Source organism: Cynocephalus volans, chromosome 7, assembly GCF_027409185.1.
Source record: "Cynocephalus volans isolate mCynVol1 chromosome 7, mCynVol1.pri, whole genome shotgun sequence".
Lineage (NCBI taxonomy): Eukaryota > Metazoa > Chordata > Mammalia > Dermoptera > Cynocephalidae > Cynocephalus > Cynocephalus volans.
The window spans coordinates 120300238-120318719 of record NC_084466.1 but is presented as its reverse complement, the minus strand read 5'-3'; the positions used below and the strand labels follow the sequence as shown (position 1 = coordinate 120318719).

The 18482-nt window shown below is 33.9% G+C and overlaps 1 protein-coding gene across 1 annotated transcript in view; it reads right to left on the bottom strand.

The window, feature by feature from the left end:
* Nucleotides 1-17506, bottom strand: part of KIF20B (kinesin family member 20B) — a 78367-nt gene extending 60861 nt beyond the window's left edge. The window contains exons 1-12 of the mRNA XM_063102134.1: nucleotides 17443-17506; nucleotides 14504-14651; nucleotides 8270-8356; nucleotides 8062-8178; nucleotides 7467-7605; nucleotides 6712-6896; nucleotides 4605-4641; nucleotides 3877-4104; nucleotides 2813-2924; nucleotides 1444-1515; nucleotides 1049-1195; nucleotides 184-346 (exon numbers count right to left, since the gene is read on the bottom strand). Coding sequence (XP_062958204.1) covers nucleotides 184-346; nucleotides 1049-1195; nucleotides 1444-1515; nucleotides 2813-2924; nucleotides 3877-4104; nucleotides 4605-4641; nucleotides 6712-6896; nucleotides 7467-7605; nucleotides 8062-8178; nucleotides 8270-8356; nucleotides 14504-14650 — 1434 coding nt within the window. The 5' untranslated portion in view covers nucleotide 14651; nucleotides 17443-17506. The remainder of the gene's footprint in view (nucleotides 1-183; nucleotides 347-1048; nucleotides 1196-1443; nucleotides 1516-2812; nucleotides 2925-3876; nucleotides 4105-4604; nucleotides 4642-6711; nucleotides 6897-7466; nucleotides 7606-8061; nucleotides 8179-8269; nucleotides 8357-14503; nucleotides 14652-17442) is intronic.
* Nucleotides 17507-18482: the final 976 nt, after the last annotated feature.

Sequence of the window (18482 nt, the reverse complement as noted above, 5' to 3'; positions counted from 1 at the left end):
CCTAGCAGGGGCAACTTTCAATATTTTATTATGTATTCCTACTTGGTTAAATATTTACATTTTTAATTTTCAATTATTTCCTATGCTTATAGTAAGTACAAAATACATTATTTATTTCAAGAAAATTCATTAATATTCTAATAAGAGGCTTAACAAATTCTGCAGAAGTTTGAATATACTTACCTTTTGTGCAATGGCTGAGAACTTCAATACACTGAGTGTTTCATCATAGGCAAAACAACATTGGCTGATATTGACAATCATACATATTTTCCCTTTACCATTAAAAAAACTTTGAAAATAGTGAGTCAGTTTACTTTCCCGGAAAGGCACATGCTGTTGAAACCTATGGAAAAAATTTTCAAAAAAAAAAAAAAAAATGTTAAAACAAATCTCATAAAGCCAGGATGCTGATAAATATTACAAAGAAATAATTAATCCAGTTACCGTGGACTTCAGCTTTAGGTTAGTGATTAGTTCTGCTTATTACAGTTCCTTTCTGTTTATTTGTTTTCTTTAAATACCACTACTACTACTAATAATACTAACAATAATATAGTAGACAAAATGTAAAGAAAAATCACATTTAACTGGGTTGTGTTTCCTAGTAAAACACAATTATAAAATAGTTGCCATGAAAACCTTAAGTGTAAATGGTGAAGACTGATTTAACATTTACTAAGCATGAAATGCTAATTAATACAAAACTCTATCATATCTAGAAGAACACCCACAATGCATTAGTAACAATAAAGTGGTTTTAGATGCTAAACCAGTACTGTGAGAAGTTTACTGTCTAAAGTGTCTGTTGGTGTATAATTGCTAAGGAAAATATTGAATTTACTTGATGAGTCACTGATATCAACTAACTTTTTATTTTTTCCTATCTTTTTATCTAAGATCGCTAAAGTTCTTTAATCATAGTCCATACAGTATTATATAAGAAACAGGTTAAAAAACAAAAAAAAGAACTTTCTAAAAACAACAAAGTTGAAAGTTTAAAGATCATAGCACTTAATATGTTAATAACACTTTCAGCAACACTTACTTTGACTTTTCACTGTTCTTCAAAACATTAATACACTTCCCCAGAGTCAGTAAAGAAGTGTTGATGTTCCCAGTCTCTCTTAACCTTTCACCTTCATTCTGTGTCTTCACACTTCGTTCTGAACCAGCAAGATCGCATAAAGACAATCTAAGTTAACCAAAAAGAAAAAAAAATTACTTTAAAAGTTCTTCAGGCTGACCCCGTGGCGCACTCGGGAGAGTGCGGCGCTGGGAGCGCAGGAGCGCTCCCGCCACGGGTTCGGATCCTATATAGGGATGGCCGGTGCACTCACTGGCTGAGTGCGGTGCCGCCGGTCACAAAAAAGACCAAAAAAAAAAAAAAAAAAAGTTCTTTAAAGCAATTCAAAATAATAACTTAAATAATGCTCAACTTACTCACTGACTCGAATTACCCGAGAAATTTCAGAATCTTCAATTTGTAATATTCTAATGGTGAATATGCTGTGACTAAAAGAAATACATAAAGATCAAATGTTATCTTTTCATTTTTTAAATAGGGAAGCTTTTTTTATTGGAAATTGACAATATACAATTGTATAAATCTATATAACTTATAAATACAATGTGGAATAAAGAAATCAAGCTAGTTAACATATCATATCATCACCTCAAATACTTAACTTTTTGTGGTGAGAACATTTGAAATACACTCTTAGCAATTTTGAAATGTACAATACTCTGTTATTAACTACATCTACCACACTGTGCAACAGAACTCAAAAAAAAGAAAAAAATATTTCTCCAGTCCAAGATTTTGTACCCTTTGACCATCAACTCTCCATTTTCTATTCTAAATAGAAAAGAAAAACATCTAAATTGACCTCTATTTATACTCTAATATTAGCTATAATCCACCACTGCATTTTCCAACTAGCTGCCAGATATTTCAACCCAGTGTTCTACTGTCACCTACATATCCAACTACTGAAAATCGTATCTTATCTTTTGCCTAGTCCCCAATCCCTTAAACCTTCTCCTCTTGACACTACAACTTCTATTAATGGAATCATTTATAATAAAGTCTCAATTTGCTCACAAAAATTGTATCATTAAACTGCTCTATATACAGTTAATATTCTTTAAATATATACCTAAATCAAAGCACATATTTGACCTAAATATAGGTTTATTGGGATTATATATCATCCCATGCCCAAATGAGTAAGGGAACAGGGCTCTTTCTCCCTGAACAGAAAGCCTGTTTTAAATATCTCACTGCTTAAACTTATTTCCTTTGTCTCCTATCCCTCAATCCCTTCCATCAAAAACATCCTTCCTTAACTCCTTGAGATTATGGCCTAACTCAGTATGCATATAGTACTCATGGGGTAAGTGGGAAAGACACAGACAAAAGGTCACAATTATAGGCAGCTCCAAAAATACTGAGCTTAGGTATTGACAAAAAGAAAGTAAAAATACCTCAGATACTTCTTGCAAAGTAGCAAATCTAAGAAATAGTACTGATAATATCATGCTCTTAACTTAGTTAGTGCTCTTAACTTTACAGAACGCTTTTATGCCTATGAATTCATTTAACACATCAGAGAACCTGCTGCTCACTTCAATCTAAAATTAGTTGTATTTAAATTAGCACAGAGGGCTAGCAAACAGAGCATGGTGTTGATAACACCAAGGTCAATATTTGGATCCCTGTACCAGCCAGCCACCAAATATAAAAAGAAAAAAAAAATAGTACAGAATTCCATGGGTGCTTCAGGCTAACTTCAAAGGATTTCCTCCTTACCTTCTACTGGAAGTGTTGTTCAGTTTTGTGAAGGCTACGCTCTGGTGCTTTATTCCTAGTTTTAAAAGTCTATATGCTTCTTTGGAATCAGTCACTTGAATCCAGTGTAAATCTTGAAAAAATAAAGAGAATACATATCAATTTATAAAACCACAGGATTTGTTCTACAATGTAATATCTTTGAAGATCTTTTCCCAGCAACGTATAATGAAATCTTTCTTCTAATAAAACATCCTAGCTGGAGTCAATTCAACTATTAAATATTCCACAAAAGAAGAGGTACAGAGAGGAGAGTATAACAATGTTCCAGTATTTAAGTTATAAAAACACACAAAGTAAATGTTCTTCCACAGCGTCTGCCAAAGGGATAATTAAAAACAGGTACAATTCCTTAGAATTCGGCATTCAGAAAAAAAAAAAGAGAGAGAGAGAAAGAGAGACAAAACACAGTACATATAAAATCTATTTTTTATTACCCATTTATGAGACATTGCAGATTGCAATTTATTAGTGAATCATGAAAACAAATTTACTGAATTACAACCAGCATTTTATAAAAATAGAATATAGAAAACATCACAGTGCATTCCTTATAATAAGAATAGATATTAAACACAAAAGTTTTGAGTTGCAAATATTATAAGTGCATATATATACATATGTAGATCCTGGGTCATGATGTTACTAATATGTACTTCCTACTTTGAGTAATGGTTTTAAGACATCGGAAAAACAACATTATGAAAAAACATGGCAACATTTCATAACTCCAAAATTTGGACACTGTTACAAAGTACCAGAATAATGTGAATATCAACAAACACAGCTTTTCCAACAGCAAGAATCCAATCAATAATACTCAAGCAAACATACCAAATTAGAGCCTTTTATATTTGAGTTTAATAAACATACTAAAACATACTTCCAAAGCACAAATTTCTCTTATTCTACTGACATTAATAGTTAGTACAAAAATTTTCTATTTCCTATTTGCTTTCTTATAGCTATCACAAAGCCTAGAAGGAAATTTTGGAGCAAGAAAATAAACATATTCATTAGTATACCTTTTATAAAAGAATATCCCTTTACATCTTGGGAAAGGCGCAGCATCTTTCTCTTTTGGAGCTTAGATGATAGAGGAACAAACAAGTCATAAATACATTCATTGTAAATCTCAAAGAAAGAAACCCACACAGAAAATTTTATCCTATTATCCATATCCAAGCTAGCTTGTTCACAATCTTTCACGGATTCTTCAGACTCTGAGATATTCAAAGAGTTTGTTAAACTTCCTGCAAAAGAAAGAAAGAAAAACATGGCAATCATAAAATTAAGTAATTGACCAAAAATAAGACAAAAGTCCAAATAAAGACGCCTGGACTTGAAAAACCAAGTATCCTTAATCTTTTGACCATGTGTGTTAAACACTTTTTAGAACAAAGCAAGATGTAAATAATATTTGGATTGACCAAAATTTGGCTTATTCTATCCTTCCTTTCTTCTTAAAAATATGCTGATGAACCAAAAAGAAATTAAATGTAAAGGACAAAAACCCAAGAGTGCCTCTTGAATTCAATACTAAAGTTATAACCAATGAAAGGGATGTCTGTGATATTTAATCCAAATGAAATTTAACAAGTGACTGACACTTCTTATAGATAGGTATCATTTTCCAGGTTATTACTGTACCATTAAGGAAATAAATCACTAGGAGTGATTTACATATTAAACGCTTTTCAAATGTATTTCAAGTGATCAACATATTAAAGATAACTGAGAAAGAAAACCTTACCATAAAGAGATTCATTACTGTCATTATGCATAGCAACCTAAAAAAAAAGATTTTTTTAAAGTTAAAATATATTTTAGTTAATGTTAAATAATCAAGATGTTAATTACCTATCCAAATAAGTCATCAAACAAATCACCTTTCATCCACTTAATTCTGTGACCTGTTTATTAATTTTTTTCCTAGTTAAATAATACAGTCTCATAATAGAAAACTTGAGGAACTATAGAAAAGTATTAAAAAGAATATTATCAGGTATCATCCCTGCCACCCAGAGGTAATTACTGTTAATATTTCAATATATTCCCCTTCTATTCTTTTCCCCACACTTATTATAGTGTAAGCTTTTTCTCCCTATGATTAAAAATTTATAAACATTTGATGGTTGTGTAACTGAAAAGACGTGAAATGACCTAATTATTCCATTATGAAACATTTAGATTACTGTATTTGCAAAATTTTGCCAGGAAAAATAATACTATGATAAACATCTTTATGCATTTCTTCTGCATTCTAATTATTTCCTCAATATATATACCTAAGACTGAAATTACTGGATGAAAAGACATGAAAAACTTTTAAGTTCTCACTTTTAATACAGTATGGCCAAACTGCCTTCTAGAATCATTTTACAATCAATGTATGAAAGTCAATATCTCATTTTTTAAAATATTTTAATAATTTCATAGGCAAAATAATATTTCATTTTAACCAGATAACTTGTTGCAAAAATATGTTCACTATTAATGATTTTAATCTCCTCTATAAATTACCTATGCAATTACCCACAAACCTCTGTAATTTTTAAAAAATACTCAGTATTTTACTTTCAGAGACCATAATCATGTGTTCTGAACATGGAACTCTATTGAGTGACACACTTATTACCTTAAAACCCTGGTTTCTAAATGTCTTAAAAAAGAAAATCTCCATTAATATTTTGAAAATATTTATAAAAAATGTTATAGTTTTTAACAATCTTGAATAGGATAAGTGTCTGAAAACATAACACAAAACCCAGAAGGCACAGGAGGAATAAAAAGGTAAGTATAACTTCATACAAAATTGTAAACATTTCTATGGTATCACCATATATAAAACAATACCCCCTCACAGCATATTATATATTTATTTATTGTCAGTCTCCATGAGGGCAGTACCATTTGTCCTCAACACTTAAAACATTGCCTGGGACCACAGTAGGTGCCTTAATAAAAACTAGTTGAATAAATGAATATTGAAGAGTATAATGGGGACAAAGGGAAAGCAAATAATAAGCTGAAAAATTTGCAGCCAATAGAAAAACGCATTAAATATTTTTAATAAGTTCTTACAAATCAGTAAGAAAAAGTCAAACAACAATAGAAAAATGGGCAAAGAACATATCTGACAATTCATAGGACAATTTCTAAGATGTACTAATCACTTCATTTATAATTAAAAAAAACATAAATTAAGCCCAGATGAGACCATTTTTCACCTGTCAGACCAGAAACTATTAAATATCCACTGTTGATCTAAGCTTGGAAAAATTAGAACCAAACATATTTGCAATAGAATCTTTCCTCACTGAAGCACTGTTCAAAATAGTGAAACGTGGTTAGAGCACAGTGTTACACCACCAAGATCAAAGGGTTTGAATCCCCATATGCCAGCCACCAAAAATAAAAATTAAAAAAGAGCAAAAGATAGAAACCATACAAATTTCCATCACTGGGGAACTGGTTTTAAAAACTGATTTTTTTAAAACATGCAATTATAAGAAACTTTCACTTTTTATTTCTCACATTCTCTTGTTTAAATTTTTTGGGTACATGTTACTTACATAATTAAAAAACATAATTTTTAAAAATCATTACAGAAAGAGTACAATGCTGGTTCTACAACAACCATAAAAGATTTCAGAACCATTTACATTTGTATTGTTTAAACATTCCTGACGTTTGTACAACATAAGTAAAAGAGATGTCTTCGGACAAGCTTATGTTTTTCCCAAAAAGAAAAAACCACCACCACCACCACCACCAGATTCCAATATAAGCTAAAACAATCTAAATAGTTTATAAAAGGTCATGACATATATATTTTACATACTAAAATACTTCCATACCTCTTTAATTTGTCGAAGCAATGCACTTTTGCTAGCAACTTCTTCTTTCTCTTGGTCTGGTGATAACCGTAAATATTCCCTGGATCTATGTGGTTTAAGGTTCATCTTTGTATATAGTCTTTCCTGAAGACTATCAAATAATAAATTCAAAGTTCGAGGCAGAATGCCAATATTTTCTTCTGTCCCTGAGAAAAGAATTTTTGCATTATAATCTCTCACACTAGTAAGAAAGAGAAAACTTTACTGGACTACTAAAGCTCTTTTTATACTACCAATAGGCAAGAGTAAACAGCTAAAATAAAGTGAGGGAAGTTGAGGGATGACTCAGTTTTCCATCGCTTTGGCCTTCACTGTATTACTGACATTTCACCTTTTATATTTTCCTGTTCTGATGCAAAATCTGAAATTTTACATTCAGATTAGGTCATAATATTTAGGTTTGCAGTCACCCATAATCACAAAGTATAAAAGTAAAATAAAATAGAAAGTGTATTCCTGGTCATCATGCTTAATTCTCTACATCACATCATTCCTTTTTCTGAACTTTTATCATTGGCTTATTCTCCATCATGTGGGTAAAGTAGTTTTACAAGTGAATTATACAAATCTGAGTTAAAAACCATCAGCAATACATATGACAATCTGCTAGTACTGTTAAAAATGGAGCAAACATAACTACATGCAAGTATTATGAAAATATTGAGTGAATACTATTACTTCATTATCCCCTCCAGACAAAATAAAACAATATCTACCTTTAAATGTATATGTTTTTCCTGAATTGGTTAGCCCATAAGTAAAAATCAGCCGACTCTGTCCTTTCAAGAGGTCTTTTACTGGCTGCACGATACAACTCTGAAAGAATTCCTTCTGTGTAGTTGCTGGGCCAAAAACCTAAGTAAGCATTTTTAAAACAAGTCTTTTTAGAAAATTCAAGCTAATTCTCACAATGAGATTCACCCTATCTCATGTGTTAAAAAAATTTTAAAGATTGGTTTTATAAGATTCATTCTTAAACTGGTACCATATTCCTCACTCCCACAAATGCACTTGATAATTTAACTACTATCAGAGAGTTTTCAAGAGAGAAATCTGACCCAGCCAAACAAGTTTTCATCTAAGTCTTGAAAAGAGAAAAAGAATTTTAAGAATCTTACAGTGATTTATTTGCTTCCAATTATGTATTTACTGACCTGAAATTTGAGACCTGCCATTGAGGAAAAACTACCAGTACCTAAGATCTAAGTTCCACAAACACAAAAAGTATAGTTCATTAAATAGAATTATATAGCAATTTAGCCTAAGCTAAGTTTCTCTCCAAAAAAAATTCAGTTTTACATGGGTACTTACCTTGGAAAAACTGAATTTCTGTGCCATCTGCCCAGAGCTTTTCTCACTTAACCGACCAAGGATGCTTTGAGGATCTTTCAGCAATATTGTCTGTGAATCTAGAATATGCACACAGCCCTAGAACACATACCCACAATAAATAAGGACAATGGTATTTTGCCTGTTTAACAAAAGTAAAATTGTAAAACCCAATTAATTCAACACAAACCTCAGACTCATGTTCTTTTTCTGACTGTGTGAATGGTCTTATTCGAAGACAAACCTGGAGATAATCTTTAGATTCCAAATTGTTTGCCTTAAAAAAGGGAACAACAAAAAAACTGTATTTTAAAAATACAGAATATGGCTTTGCAGAAATCATTTTTCTTTATCATTGCTGATTGTTACATAATAATCTGAGATTATACAGAATTTCTAAGCAAACAATTACTATTGTGTTTTTAGCCAGCGTATGTTTAAACAAAAACTCAACAAATCTGTTTAAAAAAATAGAAAACCACAAAAGATTCAATTTCCTCTACCTCCTGTATTTATACATGAAGGTTACAAAAAGCCTTTTTTCCTTAAAAGCCTAACCTTTATATCTAACACAATTAACAGAACTCTAAGCCATTGGAAAAATAACTCTAGAATAAATCACAAGTAACCAGATATTCTATAACCAAAATGCTGAATTACAATATGCATTCAGAATTTTTTTTTTACTGTGTAACATTCTCTTTGCTATCTTCTTTGAGAATGAAATTAGCTTAGTTCATTTTTTAAAGTAATTGTAAAGAAATGTTTTAAATTATTTTTTAAAAAACATAAAAAGGAAGCTATCACTTGAAAAACACAACAAAACAAACACCAGAACTAGAAAATCTGAATTACCCCATATCTATTGAAGAAACTCACTCCATTATCAAACAAAATAATCCTACAAAAAATCCTCCATGCCCTGGTAGTTCACTGGTAAATTCTCTCAAACATTTAAGGAAATAATCATACAAATCATACATAAACTCTTTAAGAAAATAAAGGAAAAGAGAACACCTCAACTAATTTTGAGTTTGACATAATCTTCATACTACATCCTGACAAAGATATATTCAGAAACAAAATTACAGAATATATCACATTAAGATTGACGCAAAATTTCCCAGACAAAATACTAGTCAAGACATAAAAAAGGGTAATTGATCCTGACCAAGAATGGCCAGGAATATAAGGTTAGTTTAGCATTCAAAAATCAACCAGGGAAATTCACTACATTAAAAGAATAAATGGGGGCCTGCGGTGGAGCCAGGGACCTGACACCCCCTGCCCGCAACCAGGCACACCACCAGCACCTCGGAGGACCGCCCTGGGGTGCAAAGCATACAGTCGAGGGCCAGACCTTCCCCAGACACACCAACAGCGCCAAGGAGCATGCCAAAAACGTCACCTCCATGTGGGTGGCCCACCACAGCCAGCACAGTAACCATAGCTGCCACGAAAGTAGCTAGATGTCACTACTACCACACAGATGGTCCACCAGCCACTGGAGTACATTGACACAAGGAGAGTCACCAGCAGAGACCAAAGAAAAGAATAGGATGTCTCTTTCCACAAAGCCCATTCCAGAGTGACAGAAGAAGCAGCTGCTCTATGATAATATTGAGGGACCTGAACACACCTCTCAGCATTGGACAGATCATCTAGGCAACAAATCAACAGAGTAACCATTACTCTTTCAGTGGTGGGAGGGAGGAGGGAGAGGCAGATAGGGAGAGATTGGACAAGGGGCATAAATAACAAGTACAATTTGTAACACTATACATACTAGTAATACTGATTTGATCAACATATGTCAACATTGAATCCCCAAAATATGTATAATCAATTATGGTTCAATTAAAAAAAAATAAAAATTTTTAAAAAAGAATAAATGAGGAGAGACTTATCTCTACAGGTGTTTTAAAAGCATTTGACAAAATTCAACATCCATTCATAAGAATTCTCAGCAAAGTGGAATAGAAGGAAACTTTTTTAAACCGATAAAAAAAAACATTTACAAAAAATCTACAGCTAACATTATACTTAATATATAGTATATATATTAAGTGAAAGACTGAATCTAAGATGAGTAACAAGATAGTGATTTCTGCTTCACCACTTCTATTCAACACTGTACTAGAGGTTCTAGACAAGGAAGGGAGGAAGGAAGAGAGAGAGGGAGAGAAGAAGAGAAGGAAAGGAAAGGAAAGAAAAGAAGGAAGTGAAGGGAGGGAGGGGCGGGAGTGGAAGGAGAGAAGGGAGGGAAGAAGGAAGGGAAGGAGGGAGGGAAAGAAGGAAGAAAAGAAATAAAATGCATCCAAATTGGGAAGGAAGAAATAAAATTATCTCTAATCATAAACATGAATATCTACATAAACATGAACATCCAAGGAATTTACAAAAGTAACTACTAGAAGTATTAAATGAGTTTAGCAATGTAGCACATTAATTAATATGCAAAATCAATTGTTTTTCTGTATATTGGGAATACTCAGAAATTGGTTTTAAAAAGCAACATCATTTACAATAGCATCAAAAATTATAAAATACTTAGAAATAAATCTAACGAAAGATATGAAAGACTTGTACAATGAAAACTATAAAACACTGCTGACAGAAATTAAAGAAGACCAAATTAAACGGAGATACACTTGGTTAATTGTTTGGTAGACTCAATTTTGTTAAAATGTCATTCTTCCGAAAATAATCTACAGATTCCATGCAATCCCAATCAAAATCCCAGCAGGCTTTTTAGAAGAAATTGACAAGTTCATTTCAAAATTCTAGAGTACTTTCTTCAAAAGTACCTAGAAGAGGTATCTGAAGACATTTGGAGGGCTAACACCTGTTTTCAGGATTTATTTTAATGCTACAGTCACTGACAGTTTGGTACTGGCAGAAAGACAGACAAATAGATCTATGGAACAGAATACAGCATCCAAAAATAAACCCACACATACAAGGACTTCTGATTTATGACAAAAGTACAAAGGAAATGCAGCATAGAAAGGATAGCTTTTTCAACAAATCATGCTAGAACAACTGAATATCTAATGCAAAAAATAAACAAAAGAACCTGGATATACATATCACACTGTATGTAAAAAATTAACTCAAATGGATCATAAACCCAAATGTAAAACCTAAAACAATAAAAATTCTAAAAGAAAACACAAAAATCTTTGTAGCTTTGAATCAGGCAGACCTCTTAGATACAACACCGAAAACACAATCCATAGTAGAACAAAACAATTAAATGAACTTCATCAAAATTAAAAACTTCTCCTCAAAAACACTGACAAGGGAATGAAAGAACAAGCCATAGACTAGGAGAAAATACTTGTAAAGCATATATCTAATAAAGGACATGTATTCAGAATACATAAAGAAAACTCCAAATTCAATAATAAAAAAAAATTTTTTTTCTAATGGGCAAAAGATTTAAATAAACACTCCACCAAAGTAGATAAATAGCAAGCACATGAAAACAGATTCAACATCTTCAGTCAGTGCGTAAACATAAATACCAGTTTGATACCAATACATACATATTAGAATGGCTAAAATTAAAAAGACGGACCATACCAAGTGCTGGTGAGGGTATGAAGGAATGGAACATTCATATACTGCTGGCATAATCACTGTAGAAAAATTTGATAGTTTCTTAAAAAATGATCCAGCCATTCTACCCCTAGGTACTTAACCAAGAAAAAAAAGGAAACATACAAGTGTGTCCACACAAAGATTTGTACATGAGTGTTCACAGAAGCTTTGTAATAGCCAAAAACTGTAAACAATCCAAATATCCATCAGTAAGTGAATGCATAAACATATTGTGGCATATCCATACAATGGATGATAAAAATGAATGATGAATTAATACAGACAACATGCATGAATCTCAAAATAATTATACTGAGTTAATAAAACCACCCCCCTCAAAAAACAAAGAGTACATACTATATGAACCCCTTTATATAAAACTCTAGAAAGTGCAAACTAATGTATACTGACAGAATGCTAACCAGAGGTTACTTGGAGGAGTGATAAGAGGAAGGGATTACAAGGAGCCTTGAGAAAATTTGGGGGAGCTATGGATGTATTAATTATTTTGACTGTGGTGATAGTTTCATGAGTGTATACATACGTCAAAACTCAAACTGCATACTTCAAATGTATGTAGTTTATCTTATCATGCCTCAATAAATCTGCTGAAAAATATGACTTACAATAGCATCAAGTAACGTGCAATGAGTTTTACAAATGTATTTAACAAAAGACATAGAAGGCCTCTACACTGAGAAGTACAAATTACTGCTGAGACATTAAAGATCTAAATCAATGATGCAATTAGGGGCTGTCCAATTAGCTCAGTTGGTTTGAGCACAGCCTTGTAACACCATGGTCAAGGGTTTGGATCCCCATATCTGGCCAGAAAAAAATTTAAAAATAAATAAATGAGGAAATATACCATCTTCACAGATTAAGACTCAGTACTATCAAGATATCGATTCTCTCCAATTGACAGATTCAATGCAGTCCCAGTCAAAAATCCCAATATGCTATTTTGTAGAAACTGGTACATCAATTCTAAAATTTATAAATATAAAATTCTAAAATTTATAAAATGACCTAGCAAAGTCAAGATATATTCCTAGAAAAGAATAGCAAAGTTGGAGAATTCACACTACCTGATTTCAAGAATCATTATAAAGCTGCAGAAATAGGCAGTGTGGAATTGACATAAAGACAAATAGGTCAATAAAAGAGTATAGAATCCAGAAATAGATACACACATACACAGTCATTTGATTATCAATAATGATACCAAAATAATTTAATGGGGAAAGAAAAGTCTTTTCAATATATAATGCTAAAATAATTAGATAAATGTACTGATGCTAAAGAAGAAAAATCAACCTGGATCCCTTCATCAACTACACCTAAAAATAAGTTCAAGATGCATCACAGATATACCCACTGGAAAAAAACTATAAAATTTCTAAAAGAAAATGTAGGGGAAAATCTTCACAACCTTGAGGAAGGCAAAGCTTTCTTAAAACACACACAGACACAAAGCTTTCTTAGAAGACACACATCTTTAAAAAAAAAAAAGTTAAACTGAACTTCTTTAAAATTAAAAATGTCTGCTCATCAAGACATCATTAATCTGATAAAGGACATATTATCTTGAATATATAAAGATCTCTCACAAATCACTAATAAGACAAACAACCTTATTTTTTTTTAATGGGGAAAAGATCTGAAGAAATACTTTACAAAAGAAGATACAGTAACGGCCAAGAAATACTTTAACTATTTAAAATATAAAAATCATTCTTAGCTTGTGAGCAAAGACAAAAACAGGAAATACAAAAATAGGCCATTGTTTGCCAACCTTGTGTTAAATGAAGGAAGGCAGACAGCAACTGTATAAGGTATGCTTCCATTAACGTATCAAGAGGCACTTACCACAGAATTCCTTCTTCTTTTCTTCCTTCCTTCATTTATGATTAAATGAGCTAAAGTAGTATTTAAAAGAACCTGGCATATCATGGGTATTAAATAAGTATTATTCTTTTATCTATATCCCCTAATTCCCTTTTCCCCTTCTATCATTCTTTATAAAATGGGTTCGTTCATATCTCTAAGGCATCAAAATTAACAATCTAAAATGTAACAAATAGAATATAAATGGATCAAAAAGTAAACGTATAAGAAAAGGTCTACAAACACACAAAGCAAACATTACAGAGGTAGTAGGTAGGGTGGTAAAGAACTTTTACTTCCTCTTAGTCTAAGCACTACTAAGTTTTAAAATCTGTATTATTTTAAAAATTAAAACCTACAATTCCCAGAGGCATAGTAGAATATTTCACATTTTTGAGGGAATCCCAACCATACTTGACATGTTGGACATCATGAACTATTGGCTGAAGAAAGTTAACAGTTTCAACATTAGATCATACTATTTCTTTTGATACCATATCTTTGCTAAACCAGATCTTTCAGTGGTTGTTGTGATGAAAAGCAAATACTACATGAAAATAATGAAGAGCAGGAAATGAGGGTGGCAGTGTCTAATTTGATTCCAAGGTTTGAAGAACTGTGCAGTGTCCACAAGGCATTAGTAAGTAACTGTAGTTGTCACATAATGAAATTAAAAATTTTTTTCATTTAAGTTCATTTCTTTTCAAATGGCTACTAGGTTAGGGTATAGATACTTATTAAGTTGTTTAGACCTGCTACCTGAAAAGGACTATCAATGTACATATTTCTTTTGGCGTAGGGCTCCATGAAAAAGTTACTGAGAAACAAGGATGCCTTAAACCTATAAAGTATGGGAATCTCTGTTCCAGTTACACATGCCCACAAATATTTCCACTCAATCATGATAATCAACATAATACTTTTTTGTACTTACCTCAGTGTTTGAAGCAACTAAGGAAAATTCACGAGAGAGATCAAGTTTAATGCCATCAAAATTTATTTCTGAAGGCCTTGCAACTGGGTCGGCACTAAAAACATAAGATGGCCTAGGCAACCCATCCTGATTCACATTAGATTCCATTCTGCAATAATAACAGTAACTTCTTTAGACAGTAAGTCAGCGTGTAAGCCACCCACAGTTTAAAAAGTCTATAAATCCAGCCCACTACTTCCCCCCCAAACAACTAGATTTCAGAGAAGAAAAATATTAGACTACATCATTTACAAGACAATGACCTACGGAAAAGACAAAAGATCAAACCATATTTACAAATTCTGAATCAAATAATACTGAACACAGCCTCTTACTCATCTGATCCATCCAAAGAGATTTCATGAGTAAAGGTAATCTGTAAAGTAAAACAGTATAACATGTTCACACTCTGCATGAAATCCTCTTAGAAATCAAATAGTAAGATCATGTGTTATTTTAGTTATTTAGTGTCTTCTGAAGAATCTTACTTACAGACTTTGTTAAGTTTTTAGGAGTTAAACTCAATTATCTGGAAAATTGATTTCTCGAAATTTAATATTGCATATTTAATTCTTCCAAATTTAAGTAAAAAGTGAAATAATATATGTGAACACATCCAAAACAGTACCGGACATTTCACAGGTCTTAAACTGAATATGGAATCAGTAAACTACTACAACTGAATTAAACATCAAATCACTAAATTTAAATGTAAACTGGAGGGTAACCTTAACTGAAAAAATATTAACACTCAAATACTGACTGAGAATCTACTAGGTGTACAATACCAGGGATAAAGGGAGGACTCTATGCTGTTCTTTGACAAGCTCATAAAATATTCAGAATAGTAACTCCCAAACTAGGATTCCTGGCTCAAGAAGGTAGTAATGGGCATCCACAGATGATGCATAAATGAACCAAAGATGGCGTATGCATATTGGCCCTACATTGTTTACTTCTTCACAGCAGGTGGGGACCTTAGCTTAAAAACTTGTGGAGGCACCAAACTCAAATTCCTACACACCCATTTTTACCTTAAATATAATCCAAATAAGCCTATTTTTAGCAATCCAGAGCCTGCCTGGTACGCATGTACCATGAAACTGCACCCAGCAAATGAAAGCCATAGATAAAACCTGGGACTATCAAGACCCCCAAGCTAGTCCTGCCCTTCAGAGTAATATGATCCAGAGATTCCTCACTGTGCTATGAGAAACATCACTTGGACCTGTAAGCCCCCTCTATAATTCTCCTCTCCCTCTCCTGTGAGTTCCCTTGCTCTCTTCCCCCTTTGGGTGGTGGGCCCTCAGGCTTGTCTAGGGAAGGTCTCATGCTGAGACGGACTTCTCTTGCAAAGCAACCCTGTCAAAGCCCTGTCCAAATACAGCTCCTTCTTTACTACTGCCACCTTGATCAGCCCTAAAATCCCCAAACTCACTACAACAGCATTGTTGGGTTTTTTTTACTTAAATTGCAGAAAGATTAAGGAATTTATACATTTACCTTCAATAACGTCCAGCAAACTAAAGGATTAACCAACCACGCAATTAAACAAGTTTCAATTTTATTACTTGTCTTTACTATACAATCAATGATGTAAAGAAAATGGGAAAATTACTTAAATGTAGTTTGATGAAACAATTCAAACATGCCATTTATGGGTGAAAATTAAGAAAAGAGTACCTATTAGAGTAAAAAACAATCACTGATCTAGAACATTAGGGAAAAGTTTGCCAAAAAAAAAAAGTCCTACTTTTTTAATGATATTATCTTTAGTGACAGCAGGGTTCAAGACATCATTTATCATTGCAAAAAGCTGCTCTCCTGACTGGGAAGTTGCTCTTTATCTTCTCTTCAGTGAGACTCCATGATTGAAGATTGGTGAAAAATAGTAAAATCTGCTACTGAATGAGGTTTCTGAATGTGGTCCACAACATACAGCCTCATAAAGTCTTCACAACAAATTGATGAGTCCTTTATATTATTCTGCAATTTGGAATTGTGGGTATTGGACATCTAATAAAATATATAAACTGCTACACTGCTCCTAGATATACATGCAACTTTGTTTTTAAGCCAAAAACAAACCTGAATTTGATCACCTTAAGCAGGTATTAAAAACAAGCTAACCTGTAAGGAATGAGCTTGTTTCAACTAGTTCTTCAGCAAGGAATGTTAAAGAACTGTGCCAGACAAGAATCACTGAACCAGGGAGAAGAACGACATGGGAGAAGACTTCTAAACTGGGGGATGACAGCAATCACTGACACATATACACCCTTCCGCCAGGCACTGCAAAACCCTAGAAGGGAAGGCCCCAGGCACCAGCAGGAGCAGCCTGTAAATAAGTGCACAGAAGGCCACTACAGAGCTCCCCCGAAAAAGGGGCCATGTCTCTTGCTCAACTCACGGACTGAGGAAACGAGGTGAGGCAAAATGGCCTGTTTCTCAACAACAAGTTATAACAATAATAAAAATATTAATGACTGTAAACACTTAGTGTCTACTATGTACCGGCACTGTTTCTAACAACTTTACACATTATCATTTAATCTTCACAAGAGCCGGAAGAAGTAGATACTATTATTAACCCCCTTTTAACAGATGAGAAAACTGAGACCCAGAGAGATTAAATAAATTGCCCTGCGTCGCTCAGCAACTTGTCGGTGGAGACGAGATTTAAACCCTCACCCAGGAAGTATGGCTCAATCCACGCTGCGTTCCTGGTGCCCCACGTACCCCCATCGCTCCACAATCTAGTTCCTGACAGTAAGCTCATGAGCATCACGGGCCCCGCGGAAAGATGTCCACACTGCCAAAGCCGTTTCTCTGCTTCAGACACAATATATGTGCAGTCACCCACCTCCTTCCCCACATCTTCACCCGGGTGACCTCCTCACCTACAAATGTCGCCTGGCTAGCCGGACCTGCGAACAGCGCGGCAGTGTTTTCGTTTTCAAATTCAAACAATGGCGGCCAGTGCGCCGAAATGAACGCTGGGAGTGGGCGGGGCTTCCGGAGGGCTACCGGCTCACGCTGTGGGCCTTCCAGCAGCTCCCCGAAGAAGCTTTCAAATCTAGGGGCGGGTCTGAGAACGCGGGGCGACCAATGGGTGGAGGCGGGCTCGAGGGCGGCTAGTGCAGAGGATCCAGCTTCCTTCTCGGCTCCGCGCACCGCTCGGTTAGGGCGTTTCTTTGTGGCTGCGAAAGGTACAGTCCTCTGTTGGCTGGGATGACGATCTTTACCTTGAGACAGTAAAGACGTGGCAAAGGCCCTGAGGTGAGGCCACTTAAGGGAGTCCCGCGACTCCCCTAGGGGCGGGCCGAGGAATGGCGGGCTAGCCACCAGTCCCGTCCCTGCAGGGTCGGAAAAGCCCCCGCATCCCGGAATCCGGAGGGCCCTCGCTGTATCCCCATTTTGCAACTCCCAGTATAAAAATTGCTATAGGTAAGCTAAATCCATTGGCCGAAATGTTGTTAGGGAATAGGATATTAACACTATCTCAAAGAATCACCCTACCTATTATTTCTTGATCATAAAGAAATAAGATAATTTTATAATGAAGAGATTTATTAAACATCTTAACCAAGTGAGGATACTTAGCATCACTAATAGTGGGACAGTCTATCACCTGATACTATTTGTGCCAGAAATGTTTGACATGAATCTAATCATAAGGAAACAATACAAAAACAGAATGTACAACATTCTACAGGACAAAAGGTCTAGGCTCTTCTTAGACAAAAGAAACAATGAAATTTGTGAGTCATGATTGGTTCAAATGTTTAAAAAGAAGTAACTGCGAAAGACATTTTGTGACAATTGGGGAAATTTAAATATGGACTACATATTAGATGATATTGAATCAGTTTTAAATTGTTTACATGTGACAGTGAATTTGTGGTAATATAGAGGAACGTCTTTGTTTTGGGAAGGTACT